At 42.7% G+C, this 22,931-nt stretch overlaps 6 protein-coding genes across 8 annotated transcripts; 3 read left to right on the top strand and 3 right to left on the bottom strand.

The window, feature by feature from the left end:
* Positions 1 to 1,142: 1,142 nt before the first annotated feature.
* LOC116200689 (beta-arabinofuranosyltransferase RAY1) lies at positions 1,143 to 5,793 on the top strand. Of its 3 annotated transcripts, none has more exons than XM_031531542.1 (5): positions 1,143 to 1,602; positions 2,290 to 2,542; positions 2,632 to 3,381; positions 3,691 to 3,937; positions 4,160 to 5,793. In XM_031531542.1, the coding sequence occupies exons 1-5, from the start codon at positions 1,265 to 1,267 to the stop codon at positions 4,588 to 4,590; spliced, it is 2,019 nt and encodes a 672-aa protein (XP_031387402.1). In that variant the 5' UTR covers positions 1,143 to 1,264; the 3' UTR covers positions 4,591 to 5,793. The 3 variants fall into 3 exon arrangements, with proteins under 3 accessions (XP_031387402.1, XP_031387403.1, XP_031387404.1); XM_031531543.1 differs by having other exon boundaries at positions 1,143 to 2,047; XM_031531544.1 differs by having other exon boundaries at positions 1,143 to 2,168.
* On the top strand, positions 4,728 to 5,800 carry LOC116200691. Its single transcript, XM_031531545.1, has one exon. The coding sequence runs from the start codon at positions 4,857 to 4,859 to the stop codon at positions 5,508 to 5,510; it is 654 nt and encodes a 217-aa protein (XP_031387405.1). The 5' UTR covers positions 4,728 to 4,856; the 3' UTR covers positions 5,511 to 5,800.
* Positions 5,801 to 6,868: 1,068 nt separating this feature from the next.
* Positions 6,869 to 10,490, top strand: LOC116198763 (inorganic phosphate transporter 2-1, chloroplastic-like). Its single transcript, XM_031528994.1, has 4 exons — positions 6,869 to 7,713; positions 8,681 to 8,872; positions 8,948 to 9,467; positions 9,876 to 10,490. Exons 1-4 carry the CDS (start codon positions 6,994 to 6,996, stop codon positions 10,193 to 10,195), a joined length of 1,752 nt encoding a protein of 583 aa, XP_031384854.1. The 5' UTR covers positions 6,869 to 6,993; the 3' UTR covers positions 10,196 to 10,490.
* Positions 10,491 to 12,243: 1,753 nt separating this feature from the next.
* On the bottom strand, positions 12,244 to 15,195 carry LOC116200588 (receptor kinase-like protein Xa21). Its single transcript, XM_031531423.1, has 3 exons — positions 15,084 to 15,195; positions 14,554 to 14,911; positions 12,244 to 14,360 (listed from the first exon to the last, which is right to left on the bottom strand). The coding sequence occupies exons 1-3, from the start codon at positions 15,193 to 15,195 to the stop codon at positions 13,457 to 13,459; spliced, it is 1,374 nt and encodes a 457-aa protein (XP_031387283.1). The 3' UTR covers positions 12,244 to 13,456.
* Positions 15,196 to 17,725: 2,530 nt separating this feature from the next.
* Positions 17,726 to 21,303, bottom strand: LOC116201165 (receptor kinase-like protein Xa21). The gene is made up of 2 exons (XM_031532295.1): positions 18,550 to 21,303; positions 17,726 to 18,352 (listed from the first exon to the last, which is right to left on the bottom strand). Exons 1-2 carry the CDS (start codon positions 19,766 to 19,768, stop codon positions 17,964 to 17,966), a joined length of 1,608 nt encoding a protein of 535 aa, XP_031388155.1. The 5' UTR covers positions 19,769 to 21,303; the 3' UTR covers positions 17,726 to 17,963.
* LOC116200587 (LRR receptor-like serine/threonine-protein kinase EFR) lies at positions 19,799 to 21,258 on the bottom strand. The gene is made up of 2 exons (XM_031531422.1): positions 19,898 to 21,258; positions 19,799 to 19,802 (listed from the first exon to the last, which is right to left on the bottom strand). The coding sequence occupies exons 1-2, from the start codon at positions 21,256 to 21,258 to the stop codon at positions 19,799 to 19,801; spliced, it is 1,365 nt and encodes a 454-aa protein (XP_031387282.1).
* Positions 21,304 to 22,931: the final 1,628 nt, after the last annotated feature.

Raw genomic sequence — 22,931 nt, 5'->3', positions numbered from 1 at the left:
GTATGGGGTCCACCTTTTTTACTTTGAAGAGTTGATTTTTGTTATATAGTGAGCATAATTAAAATTAGAGTTAAAATCTTAAAATTCGATTATGAAACCAAACGAAGCGTTAACTCCAAGAAAAATTAATTATGATTTCTTTTCCTAGAGTATGTTGAAAGTCCAAATCCCGATATATACAATAAGGTATTATCATGGAACTGATCCAATTACGCTTACAAACATTGACGGTCCCTAACGCAATGAGATAGGGAAAAACGCCACACATCACCTTCCGAAAAAAGAGAGAGATGCAAGCTCACATTTTTCTCGTTCTTCCCATGCCGCTTGTTAGCCCAAGACAAAAATAATTCCATCGTCGACATTACTCGCGAAGATCATCACAAAATAATTAATATATCATAATATTATTTTAGCGAATCGATTGTTGATTATATTAATCCCATATTATATATTGGAGTTGGTTCGAGTCTCGACATGATACTACCATATTACTTCAATTCCAGCATGCTTTTTTCAAGTGGTGTGATGGGGTAGTCTAAAACAGAATTAGAAAACTACCAACCACAGAAAAGAAAGAATCTCGCTTAGTGATTAAAAGACTTCAGATTCGATACACATTGAAATCATTTATATTCATTTATTAGATATTTAATATTTTTATTTTAATATACTTAAAAAAAAAATCACGGCCAAGCTCGTAAGGGATATTCGATGCGTTCCGTAGAGGGGGTCGTCGATTGAATCGCGACACTGGCACCGAGATTCATGGTTTGTCTATTCGCTTCCATTTGACATTAGGGCACTTCTTGATGATTGTGTCGGGGCCTTCTTCTCCGGATTCATGGTTTTTTTGGATTTATAGCTTTTTTCCGTTTTTGTACTCTTCATTTGGCCTCCTTTGTCCACCTAAAACAACGAAAAGCAGAAAATCAGGGTGGTCGGCGATTTCGTTTAAGGCCGGTTTGCTGGACGAAGCAACGTCAATCAAACCGTAGATTGAGCCGGTCAACGTCTATGGACGGACCGGCCGATAGTCACATGTCAAACGCGCCGCCGGTGCTGGTGGTTTTTGGCCGGGTTTTTGTTTGTTTGTTAACTCTGCACTCTCTCTCTCTCTCTCTCTCTTTCTGCTTTTTTGGCTCCCTTCACTTTCAGTTAAAGTCACTCTCTCTCTCTCTCTCTCTCTCTCTCTCTGCCTTCTCTCTTCCTTCCACCATTTCTCCACCTCTCTCCGTCTCTTTCACCCACGGAGCCAAAACTGATGAAGCCATCTCAAATGGGTCTCTGCTCAATCTGGTTATCCGGCCTAATGCTGATCGCTCTCTCCCTCTACGCCACTCAGAAGCTGCCCTCCATCAAGCAGCCCCTGCTCAGCCGCCGCGGGCACCTCCGCCACCCTGTCGGCCCAAGAATCACGATATTCACAGCCCCGGGTCCTTTCTCAGGTTCTGCCGGGGACAGGCAGAGAGTGGCCATTCGGTCGTGGCTCGGCTTGTCGCCCCGCATCACGGTCGTAATGTTCAGCCAGGACGCGTCCGCTGTCTCCTTCGCCAGCAGCTTCGACTCGCGGCTGATCGTAGACGCCGACGTCGACTTCACGTTAGTAATTCCAGCTGCCCGTTGGTTATTCTTGTTTGCAGTTTGATCGCTCCATTTTTCCGGAATCTAGAGGTGGTCGATTGAGTCAAATCAAGTGTCGGTGGGCCTACGGCGCTGTGACTCCATGGATGAAATCAAGTCAAAGCTCTATAAACTTAGCTCAAGTATTTCCGAATTTTATGTTTTTGCCCCCTGACTTTTGAATCATTTTTAACTTTGGCTCTGCACCAGCAAAGCTTAAAGCTTGCTTCATCACCTTGTCAAAAAGTTGATTCTTCACTCAATCCCAGAGCTTGGGGCAATTGAAAGTAGTTGAGTTTTTGTATTGATGGGATCAAAGTTGATATCTTTTCATAGTTTTGGGGGTGAAAGCTCGAGATATGGAGTCAGAGGGGGAACATCAGAAAGCTGCAAACTTTGGACTCAAGATGAATGCAATTGTGTGGTATAAATACAGTTTGCAGTGCATATACACCCCAGGACAATGTGTATTTATGATGAGGATCTATTATGCAATTTCTTTGTGTGCTTGAGAGGAGATTTCTATGGCAATTTCGGTTTTTCTTGTAAGCATACAGGAATGAATTTTTCATCTTATTATTAAGATAAGGAACTTGATGAGTGATAGGATGTCTAACGTTAATTAATTGGATTCAATATCTTGAAATGGTCTATGGATGTGTACAGGTTCCTCGGTACTCCATTTTTCCATTCCATGATGGCAAGGTCCCGATCGTTTGGATCAGATATTTCGGTCTTCGTGAACCCTGAAACCATTCTCCTGCCTGACTTCACTTCCTCCATGAGTTTCCTTCATGAACTTGACCAGGATTGGTTGCTCGTTGCTTCTCCACGTAACATTTCATACTTGCCCTTCCGTTTGAGTGATGATGGCACCCACTGGCTAAAAGAGAGTGACAAGCGGGTCAAAATGAAGGAGGTATGCAAGAGTCTAATAATCCCGATTGGCAGTTGATGGCTCTTGCTGAGACAATCAACAACACTGTAACTATGCTGTTATTTCACCAGTTGCAGGAGATACTTAGTCGAAAATCACAATGGAGCCCCTCTGATGGGAAACTTATCACGGCATGGAACAGCAGGGGCTCCCCCTTGCATACAGGGACCCTTCCCCCTTTTCTATATGGGAAGGGAACACACAATCATTGGGTCATTAGTGAGGCTCTGTCATCTCATCTTAGGTTCGTGTTTGATGCTAGTTGGACCATCTCCAGTTACTTTCTCGATTATCCGACAAATCAGTCTAATGACTTGAGCGGTAGAGAAAGTTGGGAGTATGTTGGAAATTCCCATCTCGGAGCGCTGTATGGATCATCACTTTTCAGAGAAGCTAACTTCTCTAGCCTCGTGAGACTCATGAAGTGCAGCGGCCGATATCTTTTTTTCGACCCGGTGAGTTATGCTGTTAGTCGATCTGGAGGTCGAAACAAGGTGGGTTTATTGGAAAAGAAGATCCTGCACTCGTGGCGGAAGAAAAAAGTCTCAGCTTGTGTTGAAACGATCAAATCATCAGAAGGCATGTGGAATTGGTCTTCAAAGAATCAGCTGAAGGCCTCAGCAAAATTAGATTTTCCATTCTTGTTGGAGTCTCTCCTCTCAGGAATCGCAGACGAGAACAAGACGATTGTGCTTACTGTTGCTGGGTACAGTTACAAGGATATGATGATGAGTTGGGTCTGCAGAATGCGCCATCTCAAGATCACAAATTTTATCATCTGTGCTCTTGATCGTGAAACCTATGATTTCGCTATCTTACAGGTATCTTTGCTTCCAGTTCTTCCTCCATCATGTCGTTTCCATTTTTCTCTTTGTAATTTCTGTAGCCATTCATTAAGTTTTTCAGCAATATTCTTTACTTGGCTAGAATGGTCCTAGTTAAAATTGGCCGGTTGACGAATTTTCCCTGCATTTTTCTGTTTAGTTTATGTAATCAATCCTAGTTAGGACTGATTAAACCTTAATGTTACATTTAACTGAGAGTTATGTTGTTTAGTTTCTCGGGCTAATGATCCATCTTTCTCTTCTTTATTGGCATTATTGAATTAAAGCGAAATCTTTTGCTGCTAGGGTCTTCCTGTTTTTCGGGATTCATCAGCTCCAAGAGATATTAGCTTTGACAACTGCCACTTTGGTAGTAAGTGCTTTCAGAGGGTGACCAAAGCGAAGTCAAGGATAGTATTGAAGATACTTAAGCTCGGATATAATGTGCTTCTGAGTGACGTCGATGTCTACTGGTTCAAAAACCCAGTGCCGCTGCTCTCATCCTTTGGTCCTTCTGTTCTTGCGGCACAGTCCGATGAATACAATAAAACAGGTAAACATCCAAAGGCCTTTTCTATTATTTATTTATAAACAGCATATTAAGTTTTTCCCAAGCCCATTTAATGATTAAATCAGAGGCCCTGGGCTAAAATTAAGGCCTGACCACTAGGCTGCGTTGCCCTTCAGGAATTCAGGCCTGACCTTGACACGGTCTGACGCATACCAGATTTATCATATGTGACCTAAACAACTGTTAAATTATTGTCTTCTGTAGGGCCCATAAATATGCCCAGGCGCTTGAACTCGGGCTTCTACTTTGTCTTTTCTGATGGGTCGACAGTCGCGGCTATGGAGAAGGTTGTAAAGCATGCCGCTACATCAGGCTTGTCCGAGCAGCCGAGTTTTTATGACATGTTATGTGGGGAAGGTGGCTCGAATCGTGTGGGAGATAACATGTGCAAAGAACCTGAGACAAATCTGACCATTTATTTTCTGGACCGGGATTTATTCCCTAATGGTGCTTATGAAGGCCTGTGGGAGAAAAGAAATGTCAGAGAAGCTTGTTCGAAGATGGGCTGCCTTGTTATTCACAACAACTGGATAAGTGGGAGAAGGAAGAAACTCGAACGTCAGGTGTTGTCTGGGCTCTGGGAATATGATATAAGCACAAGAATGTGCAAGCAAAGTTCCAAAATCAGTTGTTAGGACCTTAAGTGGTTTTTCAGTTTATCTTCTAGCAGCGGCTAAGATCGGATTTCCCAAGGTATAGGCGAAAGCTGGAGGTCTTCCCTTTACTTTGTTGCTCCTTGGATTCATCACCTGTCTTGTGTGGGAAAGTGCTACATACCATCAAATTGAGGTGCTCCTCGTTATATTCATATACTAGACAGAATGCAAGATCCATAACCTTGAACTCCCTATCTCCAATGCATGAACACATCCGTTCTTAGAGAATTTTTGATCGGGTGGCAATGCTAAAGAGATGTGGGCTTCTATCTGGGCTGATCCGAGTCAGCAGCAGAGGTTCCACTATCAACCCAAGGAGGGAATTATCAGTAGCAGGATCGTTCTCTCTTGATGTGAGCTTACAGTTCACCGATTCTTCCCTGAGCTCGCAACTGAAGGATGTCTCTGTCAGAATAATCCATGCAGGCGGTCGGGAAGAGCTGTATCAGTACTCTGTCTCGGCAGCCCAGCTGATGGAGAAATACCCTGGAATGTGTGTGGCTCGTCCGGAGGTCTTTAAGAACCCATATGAATCAATTCTCGGGGAGAATGATAAGTTGCTTGTAGGCCATAAGTACTACATAATCCCATCCACTACAGTGAAGAAACTGAAGCGGAGGTATCAAGCAAGAAGGAGAGAGAAAGAGGACGCAAAAGATATTAAGCAGGGGGGGCGAAAGGGGAGATTACCCGAGGGTGATGGAATCGATGACTTCTCCGAGGAATCTGTCTGCTCTGCAAAGGATTTCTACGTCTCCAAGGAAAAGTGGTCCAAATGCTCGCTGAAGAAGAAGAAGATGAGAAAGAAGCCCTTTGTGCCACCCATTCAAAAGGCAAGAACTGTTCGGTCGCTGGCGTGGGAGCCGAGCTTAACTTCAGTGCAAGAGATCTCTCCTTGACATCTTTTGACGTTTGAGAGCCGTCTCCTCTTGTGGTTATGTTTAACTCCTGATGTCGTCAAAACAGTCCTGTTGCTCCATATTCTGTCTGAGGCACTTCTTCAAAAGAGGTCTTTGCTCGTCATTTTGAGCTCCGGGGTATTCTTGATTATTTGATCGCCATTTGTTTAGATCAATACAGGAATAACAGGTTGTCCGGACAGTTCATGTCGCGAGACACTTGCACTAAATAAACTATGCAGAATTATGTTGGACTTCACGATGATGGAGTTAGTTCTGTTCACCGTTTTCACTCATTGTCTGGAAAGTGAGATGTTATCGAGCTATTCAACTGAGGCATGTTCTTTATTGTGAGCCCAAGTCACAGGTCACAGATGATAGGTAAGCCCCAAAACTATGGCCCGAAGCTCATCTCGTGTTAGAGCTTGTTGAATCTTCGGTGCGTGGCCCCTCCGAGCTTGTAAGGTCAGGCCACAAATTAGCTGAAACTAAGAAGGGCTCCGATATATTTCTTGTTCATTCAATGCTCGGTCCAAAAAACCGAACCGCTAGTTTTTCTCCTATCCGAAGATACTGTTTTTGTCAAGGTAACGACTATTTGGAAAATTCGGAAACACCAGAGTCACTTATATCACGCTGTAATTGGAATCACTTATCCATTGGATAGCACGAAGAAGGTATCTGAATTTTTGTTCTTTTCCTTCCCATAAATTCCATAAAATTATAGAATTTTGGTGGGTGTCTGTAATTTGAGAGCCGCTAAGGAACAACCGCCACCACTTGTTTCAATCGACCACGGAAGCCATAACCGCCAAAACCCAACAATGGGAAAGGTCAAATGGCACAAATGGTCCCTGAACTTATGGTGCTTTATGGTCTAAGCACTCCCTCATTCTATTCCATCTGATCAAGTCACTTATAACATTATAAGGAAAGCTAATGGAAATAGGACTGAGAATGACAAATATTAAACCCAAAATCTCTTAATCACACTAATCCTCTTTCACAATGTCGCAGAGACTCATCAATTTAGTATAAAATTCATAGTCACTTTAGTAGAACGTTCATGGCGGCGTCAATCGAGAGTTCTCTAGTCTTGGTCTGAGCCGATCTTGACTGAACTCGAGTTTGTGGTGCATGGCCTTGGCCGAGGCATCTCCGAACGTATGTAAGGATGGAATCCTTGACAGACACTGTGGAGGTCGATGGATGGAGGTGGCCTGGTGCCTCAATTTACACACATGGACTTGCTAAGTCGGGGACTAATTCACATGTTTTTAAAAGTCGAGGGATCGATTGGATCAAATCGAGGTAGAGAGGATTCCAAAGAAAAGATCCCAAAGAAACAGCCACGCATACTCCTCCATCTTCGTTCTCTTTTCCTCTCTTCTCTCTTCTCCGCCACTCTCCCTCCATGACCAAGTAATCCACCTGAGCTCTCCTCCATTGCAGAGCTCTCTCTCTCTCCCTCTCTCTCTGAGTCATGAACTCCTCTTATTGCATATCTTCCACCAGAAACAGAGCACCATCCCAGCAATGTCTTCTTCCTCATCTCCCCAAGTTCCGGTCCCCTTCTTCACTCGCTAAAGAAACTCACTTCCTCAGAAGGGGAGACACTCCACTTCACCTCAAGAACAGCTCGGTTAGGTTGCTCGGCCGCCCCCTTGCGAGCGTCTCCTCCTTTGTCGAACCCGAACACGAACCCATATTCGAGGAAGGCATCCCTCTCCAGATCAGCCGCCATGAAGCCACAGAAGCGGGCACTCAGGAGGATGCCATTGACACTTCGGGAATGGCACGGGCCTTCAACATCTCCTCACGCTCTGCTTCGGCGATCTCCGCATTTATAGCATTTGCTGCGCTTTCCCTCCCACTCTTCATGGGCTCGATGGCAGGGCCTGGCCTGAAAACACGGGTCCTGTCCTATGCGACCCTGCTGCTAGGCTTCTACATGGCTTGGAATATCGGGGCGAACGATGTGGCCAATGCTATGGGGACCTCGGTGGGATCCGGGGCCTTGACGCTCCGGCAGGCAGTGCTGACTGCTGCAGTGCTTGAGTTCTCAGGGGCGCTGCTGATGGGAACTCACGTCACGAGCACGATGCAGAAGGGCATCCTCGTGACTGATGTCTTCAAGGGAAAGGATAGTTTGCTCTTTGCCGGGTTGCTCTCTTCTTTGGCTGCTGCTGGAACTTGGTTGCAGGTCCACAGTCTCTCTCATTTTTACTTCTAATCACTATCATTTTTGTATAAACCAGTAAAATTTTCGGTCCACTCAACACATATTTTCATGTTCAGTATATGCAGGTTTGTCCAGTTTCTTTTAATTCTATTTGTGCAGTGTGCTTCAGCTTCATATGAATGAATGTGAAAGACCAAGAGCCTGAAAACACTATTACTCCTCGTTCATTACTCTCACGATATAGCATCCATCATCGGACTGACTGACTCACGATCATCGCTGTGCATAGTCTATCAGACAATAGAATAGTAGGACGCGTCTAACTTCCAACACGTGCCAATCGCGATCATACTGCAGTTATTACTTCCGTTTTCTCTGCAGACCAATAGTTTTACCTGCTATCTTCCTCTCCCCACTAAAAAAGACATTAGGGGAAATAATACCTAGGAGTCCCTGAAGAAGTCCTACAGACGGTTCATTTAGAATTGCTTAGTACATATATCTACGTGCGGTAATGAAACAGAACATACTCCAGAAGAGGATTTCTGATTTTTAGGAAGAAGATAATTTAAATTTGGCATGGCATGCATGGACAGAGCCTTTTAACAGCAAATAGTTAGCTGTGCTCTCTTAATTCCGGTCTTAGTTGGACTTTTATCTAGTTCGGAACTTCTTGAAACATACGGACAATTATGTCTTTGCACTAGATATCAGAAGAGGTTGTATCAGGACTCAAGCATCAAATTAGTTCTTCTTCTTTCAAGATGTACGAGTAGATTCGTCAGAGCTGTCTGATTCACAAACAGCAGATCACTGTGAATGGACTGGAAATCTTCACTTGACATGAAATCTTCACTTTGACATGGAAAGATGCTGTGTAGGTCATGCTATGTAGATGTTCAAGTCGTTAAGATTAGGAAATGTTTTTATTTTTCCATATGTTTTTAGCTTCTTAATAAATTGAGTTTTGTGGTCTCATTTTTATCAGGTCGCTTCCTACTATGGATGGCCCGTGTCTACCACCCATTGCATTGTTGGATCGATGGTCGGCTTTGGCCTTGTATACGGTGGGCCAGGAGCTGTCTTCTGGAGCTCTCTGGTTCGGGTAACTTCCTCGTGGGTCATATCCCCGCTTATGGGAGCACTCGTCTCATTTCTTGTCTACAAATGTATCAGAAGGGTAAGACGTACATACATCGCGAACAATTAAGGAGCGGCATGATTCCTAGTTCTTACCAAATTCTCTATGCTGCAGTTTGTATACAGTGCTCCAAACCCAGGACAGGCAGCTGCAGCTGCTGCTCCAATTGCAGTTTTTCTCGGAGTCACTGCAATTTCTTTCGTCGCGTTCCCGCTCAGCAAGAGCCTCCCATTAGCGGCAGCCCAGGCCTTGGCCTGTGGGTCTACAGGGGCTTTCCTGGTGAACCGGATCATCCGAAAACAGCTTGGCCACCTCCTTAACGAAGCCGCCGGCTCTTCACCATCAGAAGTGGCGAAGCCCAGAGAAACTCAGCCTGCCATGGATCAGAGCATTGGTTTCCTCGCAAAAGTTGCAGGCCCCAAGGGTACGCAGCTGGAGATAGTCTACGGGGTCTTCGGGTATATGCAGGTCCTGTCTGCTTGCTTCATGTCCTTCGCCCATGGTGGAAATGACGTATCAAATGCCATTGGCCCTTTGGCTGCTGCATTGTCCATTCTCCATGGAGGGGCCAGCGGAGCCAAGATCGTGATCCCGACCGATGTTCTTGCATGGGGAGGGTTCGGGATTGTCGCAGGTGGGACAATCCTGTGTAGTCTCAATCTAGTGGACTCAAAAATGCAGAAAAATTCTGACTTGTGACCAGAGTTTTCAGAAAAATTCGCCCGTCTAACCAGTTTAATTGTAGGTTTAACAGATCAACTATGCTGAAATAACATTAGTCAAAAGACATCGATAACATGAATCGATTAGCTCTAAGGAAAAGGGGGGCTGGTGCGAAGCGAGAATTAGCCGATTCACTGGAAGAGCAACTGAACACTGACTATGGTTCAATGGGTTTGCTTGTAGATATCTTTTTTCATGTAACTTCACCAACCAGGGGTCAGTTTTCCAGTGTGACTAGTTCAATTTTCAAAACGATAACTCACTGATTCGTTCCGTTCATCACGTTATGTGATGCAGAAATCATTCTCTTCCCGTGCAGGTCTCATGGTGTGGGGGTACCGGGTGATTGCTACAATCGGGAAGAAGATAACTGAACTAACTCCTACCCGGGGGTTTGCAGCAGAGTTTGCAGCAGCTTCAGTTGTCCTCTTTGCATCAAAGCTCGGGTTGCCAATCTCAGCAACCCACACCTTGGTCGGGGCAGTGATGGGGGTCGGGTTCGCGAGGGGGCTCAACAGTGTGAGGGCAGAAACCGTGAAGGAGATTGTGGTCTCATGGGCAGTTACAATTCCTGTCGGTGCCTTATTTGCAGTGTTCTATACTTGGGTACTGACCAGGCTCCTGTCATGTGTCCTATGAGGGTCTCTATATGTACATCTTATAAGGACACGGAAAAAGTATAGCATACGAACATAGCTTACGTGATTGTTAACCAGATATACGTTTCACTAGGTTTTGTAAACACATGCTTGTATAGCCTTCGCTTGAGAATTTTCGAGTTTAGTCTGTCACATTGTATGCAGGAAGATAGATGAAGATAAACCGAAACCAGAGGCACTCTACATGGAAGAGGCAAAGAATTAATCGGCTTTTGTGAATCAATGCTTGGCTGAGGTATCAGCGTGAAATGTTAGCGTTCGATGAAATTTCTGGTGATTCAGCATCATCTTGTTTCATATAGCATGTCTATGCAATGAAAGATAATCAAGGAATTGTTAATTAATGCATCATAATTTTGCAGTACGACTTTCAGGCAATACTATTAAGCAAAGAAACTTTGGACTCGTTCGCTTTACGAACTGGGGGGCCAAAATGAAGGAAACTAGCGCTAGATCCAACATGAAGTGCCCGGTTGAAATCCAACAGCACAGTTCAAACCGTTCCGATAACACCAACATACATTACCCGTAAATGCTCGTGACGCTTCAAAGCAGTCCAGAATGCCCCTGGACCACTTGAACATCCTGAGGCAGAACAACATTAGGTTAGAGATCAATTGATATTATTGATGTACCATTTCGAAAGGGAAATATTTAATCAGTTAATTTATTTTGTTAATTAATTAAATGATAATCACAATGCATAGTTTACTTGTATGCGTATACAAATATATATATATATATACACATACAAGGATAATGATGCATCCCTGCGGATGACAATGAAACTCCCTTGAATCCTCCTTCCCTATAAATATGTGGAGTCCGCGATCAGAGGAAATGGCCGATGGTAAAAGTGATGTCAGCTGTGCATCCCTCAAACATGACCCCTGCATAATATACGATGGCCGTACTCATCTTCTTATCTTCCTTGAGAACTCGAACCCCATGGACCATGAGAAGAAGTGCAACTCTGCAGTGAGCCATGCAATGATATGCCTGTGTACTGCTGTCTGGCTTGCGATTTCACCATCCATCTGCTCTGGGGACCATTGCCCGGGCCCTTAAACAGGAGAATCATCTGATGAACTTGTCCCGAACTATGACGATGAGTCTTGGTACTGTGCTTCCTGCGAAGAAGTGAGGGACAAAAGGGACTCACTCATGTACTATTCCAAAGGTTGCAATTACTGCATCGAGATCAAATGCGTGATGCCAGAGGTATTCCCATTCTCGAACTTCTATCACCTGGAATTTACCTTTAGCAGGCATTTAGCATGATATCACCGTAGTTTCAAAGTATTGGATCAAAAAGAAGGAAAATCTTCAGGACCTTGTCAGGTATGATAAATTAAACCTGTCTCCATTCTTTTATTGTTTCAGCTTACACTTTTGCTCACGGGGAAGTCCAAGCATGTGGAGCTAAGGACACTAGGCAGATGCATCCTTTCTGGTAAAGTGATCATCAAAGGATTGTCCCCCGAAGAAGTGCAAAAATATGTGGCAGAAGGTGAAGAGGTTTAAGCCTCCATGTTTCCTCGAAAACATTGTTCGTGTTATTCTTTTTGCTATTTCAACAGTATCGCGGCAAACTCACTGTATTTCTGCAAACTTCACTCGCTCGTGTTTAAGATTTGAGAAAATAGACTGAGAATTGGAGCTGAATGGATCAGTTCATTAATCTATCAAAATGCAGAATAAGTACAAGTGACTTCTAACTGAATTCTTGAGCAAAAAGACCCATTACTAACAACCAACTTGACCAGAAAGTAAAGCAACTGACTTCCTAAAATATAGCCACAACAGCTAGTTGCCCCTAAAGATTAGGACCTCAGTAAACTGAACAGAAAACGGCACTAAGACGTCAGTAAAAGTAACAGTAACAGCTCAAAATTCACCAACATTTGCCTCCCGAATTATGAGCTGCACACACACCTAACTTATCTCTAAGAGCTTCAAGCCGACCAACATGAAATGACTCAGTGAATATATCTGCAAGTTAGTTGTCTAAACTGCAATATACCGGCTTCACTTCACCTAATCTCTGCACTTCCCTCAGGAAATAATACTTAACTTTGAAATGCTTTGTTCTACATGAAAGACTGGATTTTGTGAAATGGCCAGAGTAACTTGGTTGTCCACAAACACCTCTATGTTGTTCTCTTGCTGCAGATGCAGATCATTCATCACTTTCTCCAGCCATATTGCTTGATTCACGGCTGTAGTTGCTGCAATGAATTCAGTTTCTGCAGTTGATTGAGCCACTAACTCTTGCTTCTTTGAACACCACGAAAAGCATCCTGATCCAAATGTGAAGCAATAGCCAGAAGTTCTTCTTATATCATCCACTGATCCAGCCCAATCACTGTCAAAATATCCCAACAACTTGAACTCCTTGACTCTACAGAACTTAATCCCTATGAAAGAGTACCCTTTAAATACCTCAACACCCTCCTTATAAACATTTAGTTTGTTTTGTAAAAGAAAAATCAGAAATCTACGATGAGAAATCAAACAACATCACAACATTCAACTCATGAGAAAAAGGAAGCATACGTAATAGTGGAATTAGAGTCAAACCACAACATCACAACTTACCAAATACATACTTAAAACAACGTGAAAGTACACTCATTTAGATGTAACATAGACTGCATCTTTTACTGTCTTCAATATCCTCAGCTTCCGGTAAGCTTCTTCCTAATTGCCTGCAGAGCAGCTGCAACGTCTCTCGTGCTCATCCTACCACTTGGAACTTCGGAAGAACAGACCAATCCTATTTCCACTATCTAGACCAGACACACTTGAATTTTAAGGACCCTGTCGTGGCTCCTTCGAGTTCTCCTGATGTCGCGGCCATCATCCTCGTCGTAACTCTCCCGAAGCAAGACAGGGTCAATTATCTGCAGAACTCACTCCGGAAAGGCTGCCTTGGCAAAGAGATGAAGGTTCAGCCCATCATTGAACATGTCATCGGTGGGCCTCTTCCCTGGGAACATCTCCAGCACAAGGATGTCGTAGCTGTGAACATCTCCATGAGTTGACACCTCAGCCCCCGCTCCGGACTTTGCACCAATAAGAATTCATCTACTAATTACATATACGATCAAGACCTTATGACATCTATATGCTTCGACTTTCATGAACAATAATAATTTCTTGGGCATATTTCATCCCTCTGCAATTCATGTTCTGCTCAATGAACAGAAAAAGATATACAAGGAAATGTAAAGGAACATGGTTAGGAAGAGTTTGGATAATTACCAGGTGCAATATAGCCGAGAGATCCTTTTACTCCAATAGAACTTGTCAGCTCAGAAATCAGCTCCCTAGCAGCTCCTGGCACGAACCTGACCAACCCAAAATCACCTATATGCCCAGTCATTTCACCGTCAATGAGGACATTGCTTGGCTTAAGATCGCAGTGCACCATGGGTGTTTCACATTGATGATGGAGATAATCTAAAGCACAAGCAACATCTGTGGCAATATTCACCCTCTGGAGAAGACCTAATTGCCTCGGTATAACCTCTCTCTCTACACTCATTCCAACTCGGGGATGTAGCCACTCATCCAAGCTCCCATTGACCATGAACTCATATACCAAGGCCGTGAAGTCATTGCCCTGGTAATCGGTGCCCGAACATGCCGTGAGTACCTTAACAAGATTTCGATGCCTGATGTTTTTCAAGGCATCGCACTCTTTAATGAAGCTCGTCGATGCAGCATGACGATCAAGATTAAGCACTTTCACGGCAATGGTTGTCTGATCCAAAGCAAGAACCCCTTTAAACACTGATCCAAAACTACCGGTCCCGATCAGATTGGCAGAGGAGAACCCATCAGTTGCTTTCAGTAGGTCTTGATATGAAACTTTCAGAAACAGGTCGTTTGAGGAGCTAGAAGCGACTGTTTTCCTCTGTTTCCTATGCCAGAGGAAACAAAGTAACGAGAGCATAAACACTATTTCCAAAATCCCCGACACTGTGTAGATAGAAACATTTCTCACTCTGTCATTAGTTGATCTAGCGGTTGACTTACATTTGGGTAGCCGATATTCAGGTGGACCCCCACAAAGCTTCTCATTTTCCAGAACTGAGGTTGCACTTATAGTTGCAAAAACTCCTCCTCGTAGGCAGATTGCCCTAAAAATTATTGAAAGACAGATTTGTAAGGTTGAGATCCTCCAAGAAATCGGGAATTTGGCCTGAGAGCCTGTTGTGGGAGAGAATCAATTCTTTAATCCCTCGTAAGGAACTCAGAGTAGAAGGGATGGGACCTGTAAACATGTTATCCAGCGACATACAACAACCTAAACTCCTTGGAATTTTTCCTGACAACTTGTTTCCGGAGAGATGTAATTTGCTAGGATGTTTCAGGTTCCCTATTTCCACAGGAAGCTCGCCTGTTAGATTGTTCATCGAGAAATCGGCATAGATTGATAGAGAAGACAGGCTCATAATCTCAGGGGGTATGGCACCAGCAAGCTTGTTATCTGCAAGATCTAGAAATGATAAGCTCCGACACTTGCTCAGAGAGGAAGGTATGGTGCCCAGAAGATTGTTTTTGCTCATGGACAGGTGAAACAACATTGACACATTCCCAAGGGTGTGCGGGACCTCTCCGGTGAGCATATTTTGTGCGAGATGCAATCCCTTCAGTTTTTTGAGATTTCCAATTTCGGGAGGTATGCTACCTGAAAAATTGTTGAAATGCACGGACAAAACCTCCAGATTTATGAGATTTCCTACACTACTCCGCAGGGTTTCCAGATAAAGCATTTCCTTCCAACACGAACCATTCAATAGTGATGGACAGATTGCCGATGCATTTGGGCACTTCCCCTCCGAAATTGTTATTACTTATACCAAGATAATAGAGATTTGTGGCATTTGTCAAGGAGCGCAGGAAGTCGAGGTCATTGGCTTGCTCCCTTCCCAGATAATTTGCACCAATGCCGAAATAGAGGAGGTTACTCATCTTTCGGAAAGTCGGAACATCCCCCGTGAAACTATTGGATGTAATTTGAAAATCATTTAGTTGGGACATGTTGGATATAGGTTTGGGGATAGATCCAGTGAACCGGTTATACAGACGAAGTATTGATCAAGCTGCAAAAGTTTATATGCTTGAAAAGGACGGCAGTTCTAGAACTGGTCCCTTCTAGTAGCGACTTGACTTTCCTATATCTCTTATTGTGTTTGGAAGACTTGAGGATTGGTGCCTCCCCCGTATTAAACTAGTTATTTCACCGTGTTGTGCACGGGTTGATTAGATAACATTTGTTTCACATGATCAAATTAATATTGAAAATTAATTCTTATTTTTATACTTTTTAGTTAAATGCATCCAGAAAGGTGAGTATAGTACATATTTTTCAGAATTCATTTAACTAAAAAAGAAGAAGTTAAAAGTCATATATAATATATTTGGGTTCATAATCAACTAATTATAATTTTATGTCAATTAACAAAGTTAATATCCCACATTCAACAAATCAAAAAGTTTTTCCTTTTTTTTTTTTAGGAAAGGGTTTTTGACCCTGAAATTCCACATCAACCTCTTCATCAGCATCACGACGACCTTCCTGTCCACGTACACTAGCACGGCTGGATGCTTCAGCCCCTCGCTCCCCCCATGAGCTATACCACGATGTCATGCACTGGCCCACCCCCGCCGAACCATGCCTGTGCGGAGTAGACCATGTTGCCCGAGCAGTGCTCCCACCTCAAGATCAGGCTGATACTTCCTGCCGCCCGCCTTGAGCTTGAACTTCTTGAGAGCGGCCTCTTGGGTTATGTCCACTAGGATGAGCTCAATGTTGGAGTCGATGACCACCACCACATAGAAACTGTCGGTCGGCTCGGTGCTGGGTGGTGAAAGGAGGTATGAACCTGCAGGAAATTTGAGTTTGATTTTGAGCATATTATATCTGCCTTAATCCTTTTGGGAAATCGGTTTAGGAATTAAAGATATTGCTTATTTCGTCGGAGAGGTTATAGAAATTCCTCCCATCAAAATAATATTTTTGTCCTCGGCACCATGCAAATTCCTTCGTAGAAGAATATTATTGTTTCTGCAGTCCATTGGCTTCTAGTAAGTAAATAGAATTCCCTAGCTTGATAAACAACAATTAGCAACTTTTAAAATGATTTTTTCCTCTTAGTGACAGGTTAGAATGGACTAAGTATGAGTTTGGTTCTACTATTTCGAATACAAGAAATTACTGTAAACTGTATGGTGCTAACATAAGGTGAACATCAACGAAAAATTTCACCAAAACTGAAAATTAATTAATTAAGTGCACTGCACGTGCTGATACACTAGTTCAATCAAGAAACCTTGGAGATGGATCATGAACTATGATTAATTAAACGATACCATTATATATGTGTTAGTTATTTTTAATGGGACATTTCTTCTTTTTTGTATAACTAAGTCTTGTTAATTTAAAATTTTAAAAATTTTGATAAGAAAGTCATGATTAATCTAACACCAAAAACATGACATTATTTCCTTATGCATCTATACCTATGGAAGAAGATTCTGAATATATAGCCAATCTATATTTACATTAATATTCGATATAAGCGCAACCTGTTTTGTTTCCACCGAAGTATATGTCCAAAATGGATAACCATGTCTCAGCGATTTTTACGGGAAGGTCTACGGCGCAATCACTTTAAAGTGGTTGCATCGTACAACCAAAATAAATCACTTTACAATCAAAGAAAATTACTATAATTGATAGTAATTTACTTAATTTTTTTATTAAATTTCTGGTAAATATAGTAAATTGCACACATTTTGGAATAAATTACACAAATTTCAAGGTAGGTTGCATTAACTTTTGAAGTCATTTACACATATCTCATAAAGTTTTACTTAACCTTTTAGTAAAAATATATACTTTTGACTAAAATCTTTAGTAATTTTCATGGTTGTACGGTGCAACCAATTTGAATGATTGCACCATAGAATCCCCCGACTTTTACAAGTAGTAAACAGTCACTTGGACTGCAGGCATTGTTGTTAGTGGTCGCTCTCTTCCCATGACATAGACTTCTATTTTGCTGTGCCTGGAAGACTTTGCAAGTCTTGGTGGCTGGAAAAGGACTTGTACCAAATTGTTGGTGGCTACCTCGTATACAAAATTACTAATAAGGGCCATCCCATGCGTATATCCTGCGCGTCAGATACGGAGCATGCGACAACCGCAATGGTTTTTGGGCTCTTTCAGTGTTGTTTGTTGCTTATACCAAATTGTTGTTTGTTGCAACTTCAGTGGCTTCATTTCTGCTACTGGAAAGGAGGGCGCTTCTTTTCAGTTGGGGGGCCCTCTACTATTGACTTGACCTCGGCTCAACCGAAAAAAGCCAACCCTGTGGCCAAGAAGTGGAAGTATCGATTGGAAGTTACTACTTGATTCTTTAGTGGTCCCTCTAGTCATGAGTTTACAGTCACAAGACAATATATTTGGTTCTAAAAGCGTCTAATATATACAAAGTTATTGGTAGCTAAGCCATTATAAATGTTTAGTTTGTTTTGTAAAAGAAAAATCAGAAATCTGCGATGAGAAATCAAACAACATCACAACATTCAGCTCATGAGAAAAGGGAAGCATATGTAATAGTGGAATTAGAGTCGAACCACAACATCACAACTTACCAAATACATTCTAAAAACAACGTGAAAGTACCCTCATTTAGATGTAACATAGACCGCATCTTTTACTGTCTTCAATATCCTCAGCTTCCGGTAAGCTTCTTCCTAATTGCCTGCAGAGCAGCTGCAACGTCTCTCATGCTCATCCTGCCAATTGGAACTTCGGAAGAGCAGACCAATCCTATTTCCACTATCGAGACCAGACACTCTTGAATCTTAAGGAACCTGTCGTGGCTCCTTTGAGTTCTCCTGATGTCTCGGCCATCATCCTCGTCGTGACTCTCCCGGAGCAAGACAGGGTCAATTATCTGCAGAACTCGCTCCGGAAAGGCTGCCTTGGCAAAGAGATGAAGGTTCAGCCCATCCCTGAACATGTCATCGGTGGGCCTCTTCCCTGTGAACATCTCCAGCATGAGGATGCCGTAGCTGTAAACATCTCCATGAGTTGACACCTCAGCCCCCTCTCCGTACTCTGCACCGATAAGAATGCATCTACTAATTATATATACGATCAAGACCTTATGACATCTATATGCTTCGACTTTAATGAACAATAATTATTTCTTGGGCATATTTCATCCCTCTGCAATTCATGTTCTAGTCAATGAACAGAAAAAGATATACAAGGAAACGGAAAGGAACATAGTTAGGAAGAGTTTGGATAATTACCGGGGGCAATATAGCCGAGAGATCCTTTTACTCCAATAGAACTTGTCAGCTCAGAAATCAGCTCCCCAGTAGCTCCTGGCATGAACCTGACCAACCCAAAATCACCTACATGCCCAGTCATTTCACCGTCAATGAGGACATTGCTTGGCTTAAGATCGCAGTGCACCATGGGTGTTTCACATTGATGATGGAGATAATCTAAAGCACAAGCAACATCTGTGGCAATATTCACCCTCTGGAGAAGACCTAATTGCCTCGGTATAACCTCTCTCTCTGCACTCGTTCCAACTCGTGGATGCAGCCACTCATCCAAGCTCCCATTGACCATGAACTCATATACCAAGGCCTTGAAGTCATTGCCCTGGTAATCAGTGCCCGAACATGCCGTGAGTACCTTAACAAGATTTCGATGCCTGATGTTTCTCAAGGCCTCGCACTCTTTAATGAAGCTCTTTGATGCACCATGACGATCAAGATTAAGCACTTTCACGGCAATGGTTGTCTGATCCAAAGCAAGAACCCCTTTAAACACTGATCCAAAACTACCGGTCCCGATCAGATTGGCAGAGGAGAACCCATCAGTTGCTTTCAGTAGGTCTTGATATGAAACTTTCAGAAACCGGTCTTTTGAGGAGCTGGAAGCGACTGTTTTCCTATATTTCCTATGCCAGAGGAAACAAAGTAACGAGAGCATAAACGCTATTGCCAAGATCCCCGACACCGTGTAGATAGAAGCATTTCTCACTCTGCCATTAGTTGATCTACCGGTTGATTTACATTTGGGCAGCCGATATTCAGGTAGACCCCCACAAAGCTTCTCATTTCCCAAAACTGAGGTTGCACTTGTATTTGCAAAAACTCCTCTCGTAGGCAGATTGCCCCGAAAATTATTGAAAGACAGATCTAAACTTGTAAGATTGAGATCCTCCAAGAAATCGGGAATTTGGTCAGAGAGCCTGTTGTGGGAGAGATTTAACTTTTTAATCCCCCGTAAGGAACTCAGAGTTGAAGGGATGGGACCTGTAAACATGTTGTCCCCCATGTACAAGTACTCCAACGACGTACAACTACCTAAACTACTTGGAATTTTTCCTGACAACTTGTTCCCCGAGAGATGTAATTCGCCTAGATATTTCAGATTCCCTATTTCCACAGGAAGCTCGCCTGTTAGATTGTTCATTGAGAAATCGGCATAGATTGATAGAGAAGACAGGCCCATAATCTCAGGGGGTATGGCACCAGCAAGCTGTTATCTGCAAGATCTAGAAATGATAAGCTCTGACACTTGCCCAAAGAGGAAGGTATGGTGCCCAGAAGATTGTTTTTACTCATGGACAGGTGAGCCAACATTGACAAATTCCCGAGCGTGTGCGGGACCTCTCCGGTGAACATATTGTATGCGAGATACAATTCCTTCACTTTTTTGAGATTTCCAATTTCGGGAGGAATGCTACCTGAAAAATTGTTAAGCGACACTGACAACACCTCCAGATTTATGAGATTCCCGATACTACTGGGCATGGTTCCGGATAAAGCATTTCCTTCCAACACAAACATGTCAAGAATGATGGACAGATTGCCGATGCATTTGGGCACTTCCCCTCCAAAACTGTTATTACCTATACCAAGATAATAGAGATTTGTGGCATTTGTCAAGGAGCAGAGGAAGTCGAGGTCATTGGCTAGCCCCCTTCCCAGATAATTTGAACCAATACCCAAAAAGAGAAGGTTACTCATCTTTCGGAAAGACGGAACGTCCCCAGTGAAACTGTTGGATGTAATTTGAAAATCATTTAGTTGGGACATGTTGGATATCGATTTGGGGATAGATCCAGTGAACCGGTTATACATCACCGAGAGAAATTGGAGATTTGGAAGAGTGATGTCCAAGTCCAACGGCAAGGAACCCACCAATTGGTTAATGGCCAAATCAAGAGCTTCCATGGAAGAAATGTTGGTGAGTGACGAAGGAAAATTTCCAACTAAATTATTTTTCGCAAGAGAGAGAAAAATTAAGTTTCTCAAGTTGCCGAGAGTATCTGGAACCGTACCCCTAAGCTTATTATTTCCCAAATGAAGATACTCTAAAGATGAGAAGTTTCCAACGGAAAGTGGGATCTCTCCGCTCAAACCATTGTCCCCCATCCAAAGCTCTCTGAGCTTGGACAGGGAGCTGAGATTTGCAGGAACGTACCCCTGAAGCTTGTTGTTGTGGAGTCTGGTGCTGACGAGATTGGAGCAACTGGAGAGGCTGGGAGGAATCGGTCCACTGAGTGAGTTGTTATTGAGGTACAAATGCAGCAGTCTCGACAGATGACCTACTTCAAGGGGAATCCTTGAATAGAAGCTGTTGTTCTGGAGATCGAGCACCCTCAGGAAGCTCAGGTTCCCGATATGCGGGGAAATTGTCCCCGACAGTTCTTGCGATTGCAAGTCTAATATGGTGACTCTCTGGTGCCTTCGGCCGCAAGTAACTCCGTGCCACTGACAATAATGGTGGCTGGAGCTCCACGAGCTCAAGACACTGAGTGGGTCAACTATTATTTTGGCCTTGAATTCCAACAGAGCAAGTCGGTCGGTTTCATTCCCATGAGCACCCTGCACATCGGACATGGAGCAGGCAGCAAGAGCTATGGCAGCGATGCTGTGAAGTAGCCAAAGCGTGGCAGCGCGACTCGTCCCATGGGGGCGGGGAAGCTGGGACTCCATTCAGTACGTACAGAGAAGGAAAGCAAGATTTGTGGCGCTTTTGACTCCGCCAGTTCAGTGACTTTGCTATTTAAAGGCAGGCTTCTTAAGTTTAGTTCCAGCTCTCTCTTTTACAATGGATAGATAGATTTATATGGAGTGAAATGCACTTTATCCCCTAACTTTTGAACCTAGTGGTGGATCACCTCCAGACTTTTAATATTTCTCGAGATGCCCCATCACTTATTTAAAATGAAGTAAAGTGCACCCTTATTACTTTTCCAATCATTTTCCGGCCTAAAGTTAATTTCTTATTAATTTATTAATTTTAAATTCATAAAATAATTTTAAAAATGAAAAAATAAATCAAAAAAGAAAAAGCAAAAGAATGTCCAAATAAAGACGCGTGGGTGGGGGGATGTTTGTTGCACTCAAAATTTGGGCTTTTCTTGATTAAGTGGCAAATGTGAGAAAGGTGATAAGAGAGATCTTTTTTTATGGAGACCGTGATAAATTCATTCATGGAGATTGCATTATTTGCTTTTGTTTCTACTGATTGAGGGATGTTTAGGTTGCGTTTGGTTTCATAATAGGATTTTAAAATCAGATTTTGATTTTGATTTTGAGTGGTATAAATGGGGTCCACCCTTTGACTTTGTATGTATTATGTTGTTTTATTGTGGAAAAAAGTGGTATAAATGAGACCCACTCTTTGACTTTATATGAGTTATTTTGTTTTGTAGTGAGTAGAGTTAAGTTCGAATTGTGATTCTAAAATGTCATTTTGAAACCAAACAGGCCCTTAGATTGCGTTTGAATTGTTAGTGTGATTTTAGAATCATGATTTTGATTTTGATTTTGATTTTGATTTTGATTTTAATTGTAAAAAAGACAAATGAGATAATATTATAAATTTGACTTGAAAAATGTATATTTTTATTGCGTAATGTGTTAAGTTAAAATCAAAATCATGATTCTAAAATTACACTATAAATTCAAACGGACCTAATTATCTCACTAACCCTTGTTTCCTCTCGTTCCACTGTGTCTCCTCCCCAGTCACTACGCCCCCTCCTTCCCCGCCGCTATGTCGTCTTCTTCTCCCCCGCCAATTTGCCCTCTATATCGGCCCAATGCTGACCCACCTAAACCTCCAGCCCCCCTCCCCTCCATCCACACCCCCTCAGACATCTCCTTTCCTCCTCCAATGGTCGCTACCTCCTTGGCCAAATCGGTGCAGCCACCTCCATTGGTCCACCACCAAAAGATTCTCCAGGCTACCGATATCACCACCTCTGCCCCCACCACCGTTTTCTCCTCTCCCTCCTCTCTCTCAATTTTTTTTTAACAATTTTAATTTTTTTAGTTTTTATAACTATTTTCTTAGTTCTCAAAATAATTTATTAATAATAAATTAACTTTTGACCGGAAAATGACTAGAAAAGGGGCTAGGATGCAATTTGCTTCCTTTTAAATAGGTTAGGGGTATTCTGTAAAATTTTTAAGGTCAGGGAGCAATCTGTCACTAGATTCAAAGGTTAGATGACAAATTGCATTTTACTCTTTATATTATATTTTCTCCATTGACTTAAACTAATATTTAATCAATATGGGGAACCCCTTAAAGTATATGAAGCTCATGAAGAGAGGGGGGATGGGGATTCAAGTTCTCAAACAGGGTCAAGTAGTCAACA

This window comes from Punica granatum, chromosome 3, assembly GCF_007655135.1.
Source record: "Punica granatum isolate Tunisia-2019 chromosome 3, ASM765513v2, whole genome shotgun sequence".
Classification (NCBI taxonomy): Eukaryota; Viridiplantae; Streptophyta; class Magnoliopsida; order Myrtales; family Lythraceae; genus Punica; species Punica granatum.
Note: the sequence above shows the minus strand (reverse complement) of the source record. Positions and strands in the feature narration are given on the sequence as shown.

What these genes read in the sequence shown, in the direction of transcription:
- LOC116200689 (XM_031531542.1), top strand. Translation starts at nt 1,265, where the DNA reads ATGAAGCCATCTCAAATGGGTCTCTGCTCAATCTGGTTATCCGGCCTA. An exon ending in GACGCCGACGTCGACTTCAC is followed by an intron (nt 1,603 to 2,289) that starts GTTAGTAATTCC and finishes GGATGTGTACAG; the next exon opens with GTTCCTCGGTACTCCATTTT. An exon ending in AGCGGGTCAAAATGAAGGAG is followed by an intron (nt 2,543 to 2,631) that starts GTATGCAAGAGT and finishes TTATTTCACCAG; the next exon opens with TTGCAGGAGATACTTAGTCG.
- LOC116200691 (XM_031531545.1), top strand. Translation starts at nt 4,857, where the DNA reads ATGCTAAAGAGATGTGGGCTTCTATCTGGGCTGATCCGAGTCAGCAGC.
- LOC116198763 (XM_031528994.1), top strand. Translation starts at nt 6,994, where the DNA reads ATGAACTCCTCTTATTGCATATCTTCCACCAGAAACAGAGCACCATCC. An exon ending in CTGCTGGAACTTGGTTGCAG is followed by an intron (nt 7,714 to 8,680) that starts GTCCACAGTCTC and finishes CATTTTTATCAG; the next exon opens with GTCGCTTCCTACTATGGATG. An exon ending in TCTACAAATGTATCAGAAGG is followed by an intron (nt 8,873 to 8,947) that starts GTAAGACGTACA and finishes TCTATGCTGCAG; the next exon opens with TTTGTATACAGTGCTCCAAA.
- LOC116200588 (XM_031531423.1), bottom strand. Translation starts at nt 15,195, where the DNA reads ATGAGTAACCTCCTCTATTTCGGCATTGGTGCAAATTATCTGGGAAGG. An exon ending in CACAAATCTCTATTATCTTG is followed by an intron (nt 14,912 to 15,083) that starts GTATAAGTAATA and finishes ACAATTTTTCAG; the next exon opens with GTAGCATACCTCCCGAAATT. An exon ending in CATCTCTCCGGAAACAAGTT is followed by an intron (nt 14,361 to 14,553) that starts GTCAGGAAAAAT and finishes AATAATTTTTAG; the next exon opens with GGCAATCTGCCTACGAGGAG.
- LOC116201165 (XM_031532295.1), bottom strand. Translation starts at nt 19,768, where the DNA reads ATGGGCCTGTCTTCTCTATCAATCTATGCCGATTTCTCAATGAACAAT. An exon ending in TCTCGGCTATATTGCCCCCG is followed by an intron (nt 18,353 to 18,549) that starts GTAATTATCCAA and finishes TTATCGGTGCAG; the next exon opens with AGTACGGAGAGGGGGCTGAG.
- LOC116200587 (XM_031531422.1), bottom strand. Translation starts at nt 21,258, where the DNA reads ATGGAGTCCCAGCTTCCCCGCCCCCATGGGACGAGTCGCGCTGCCACG.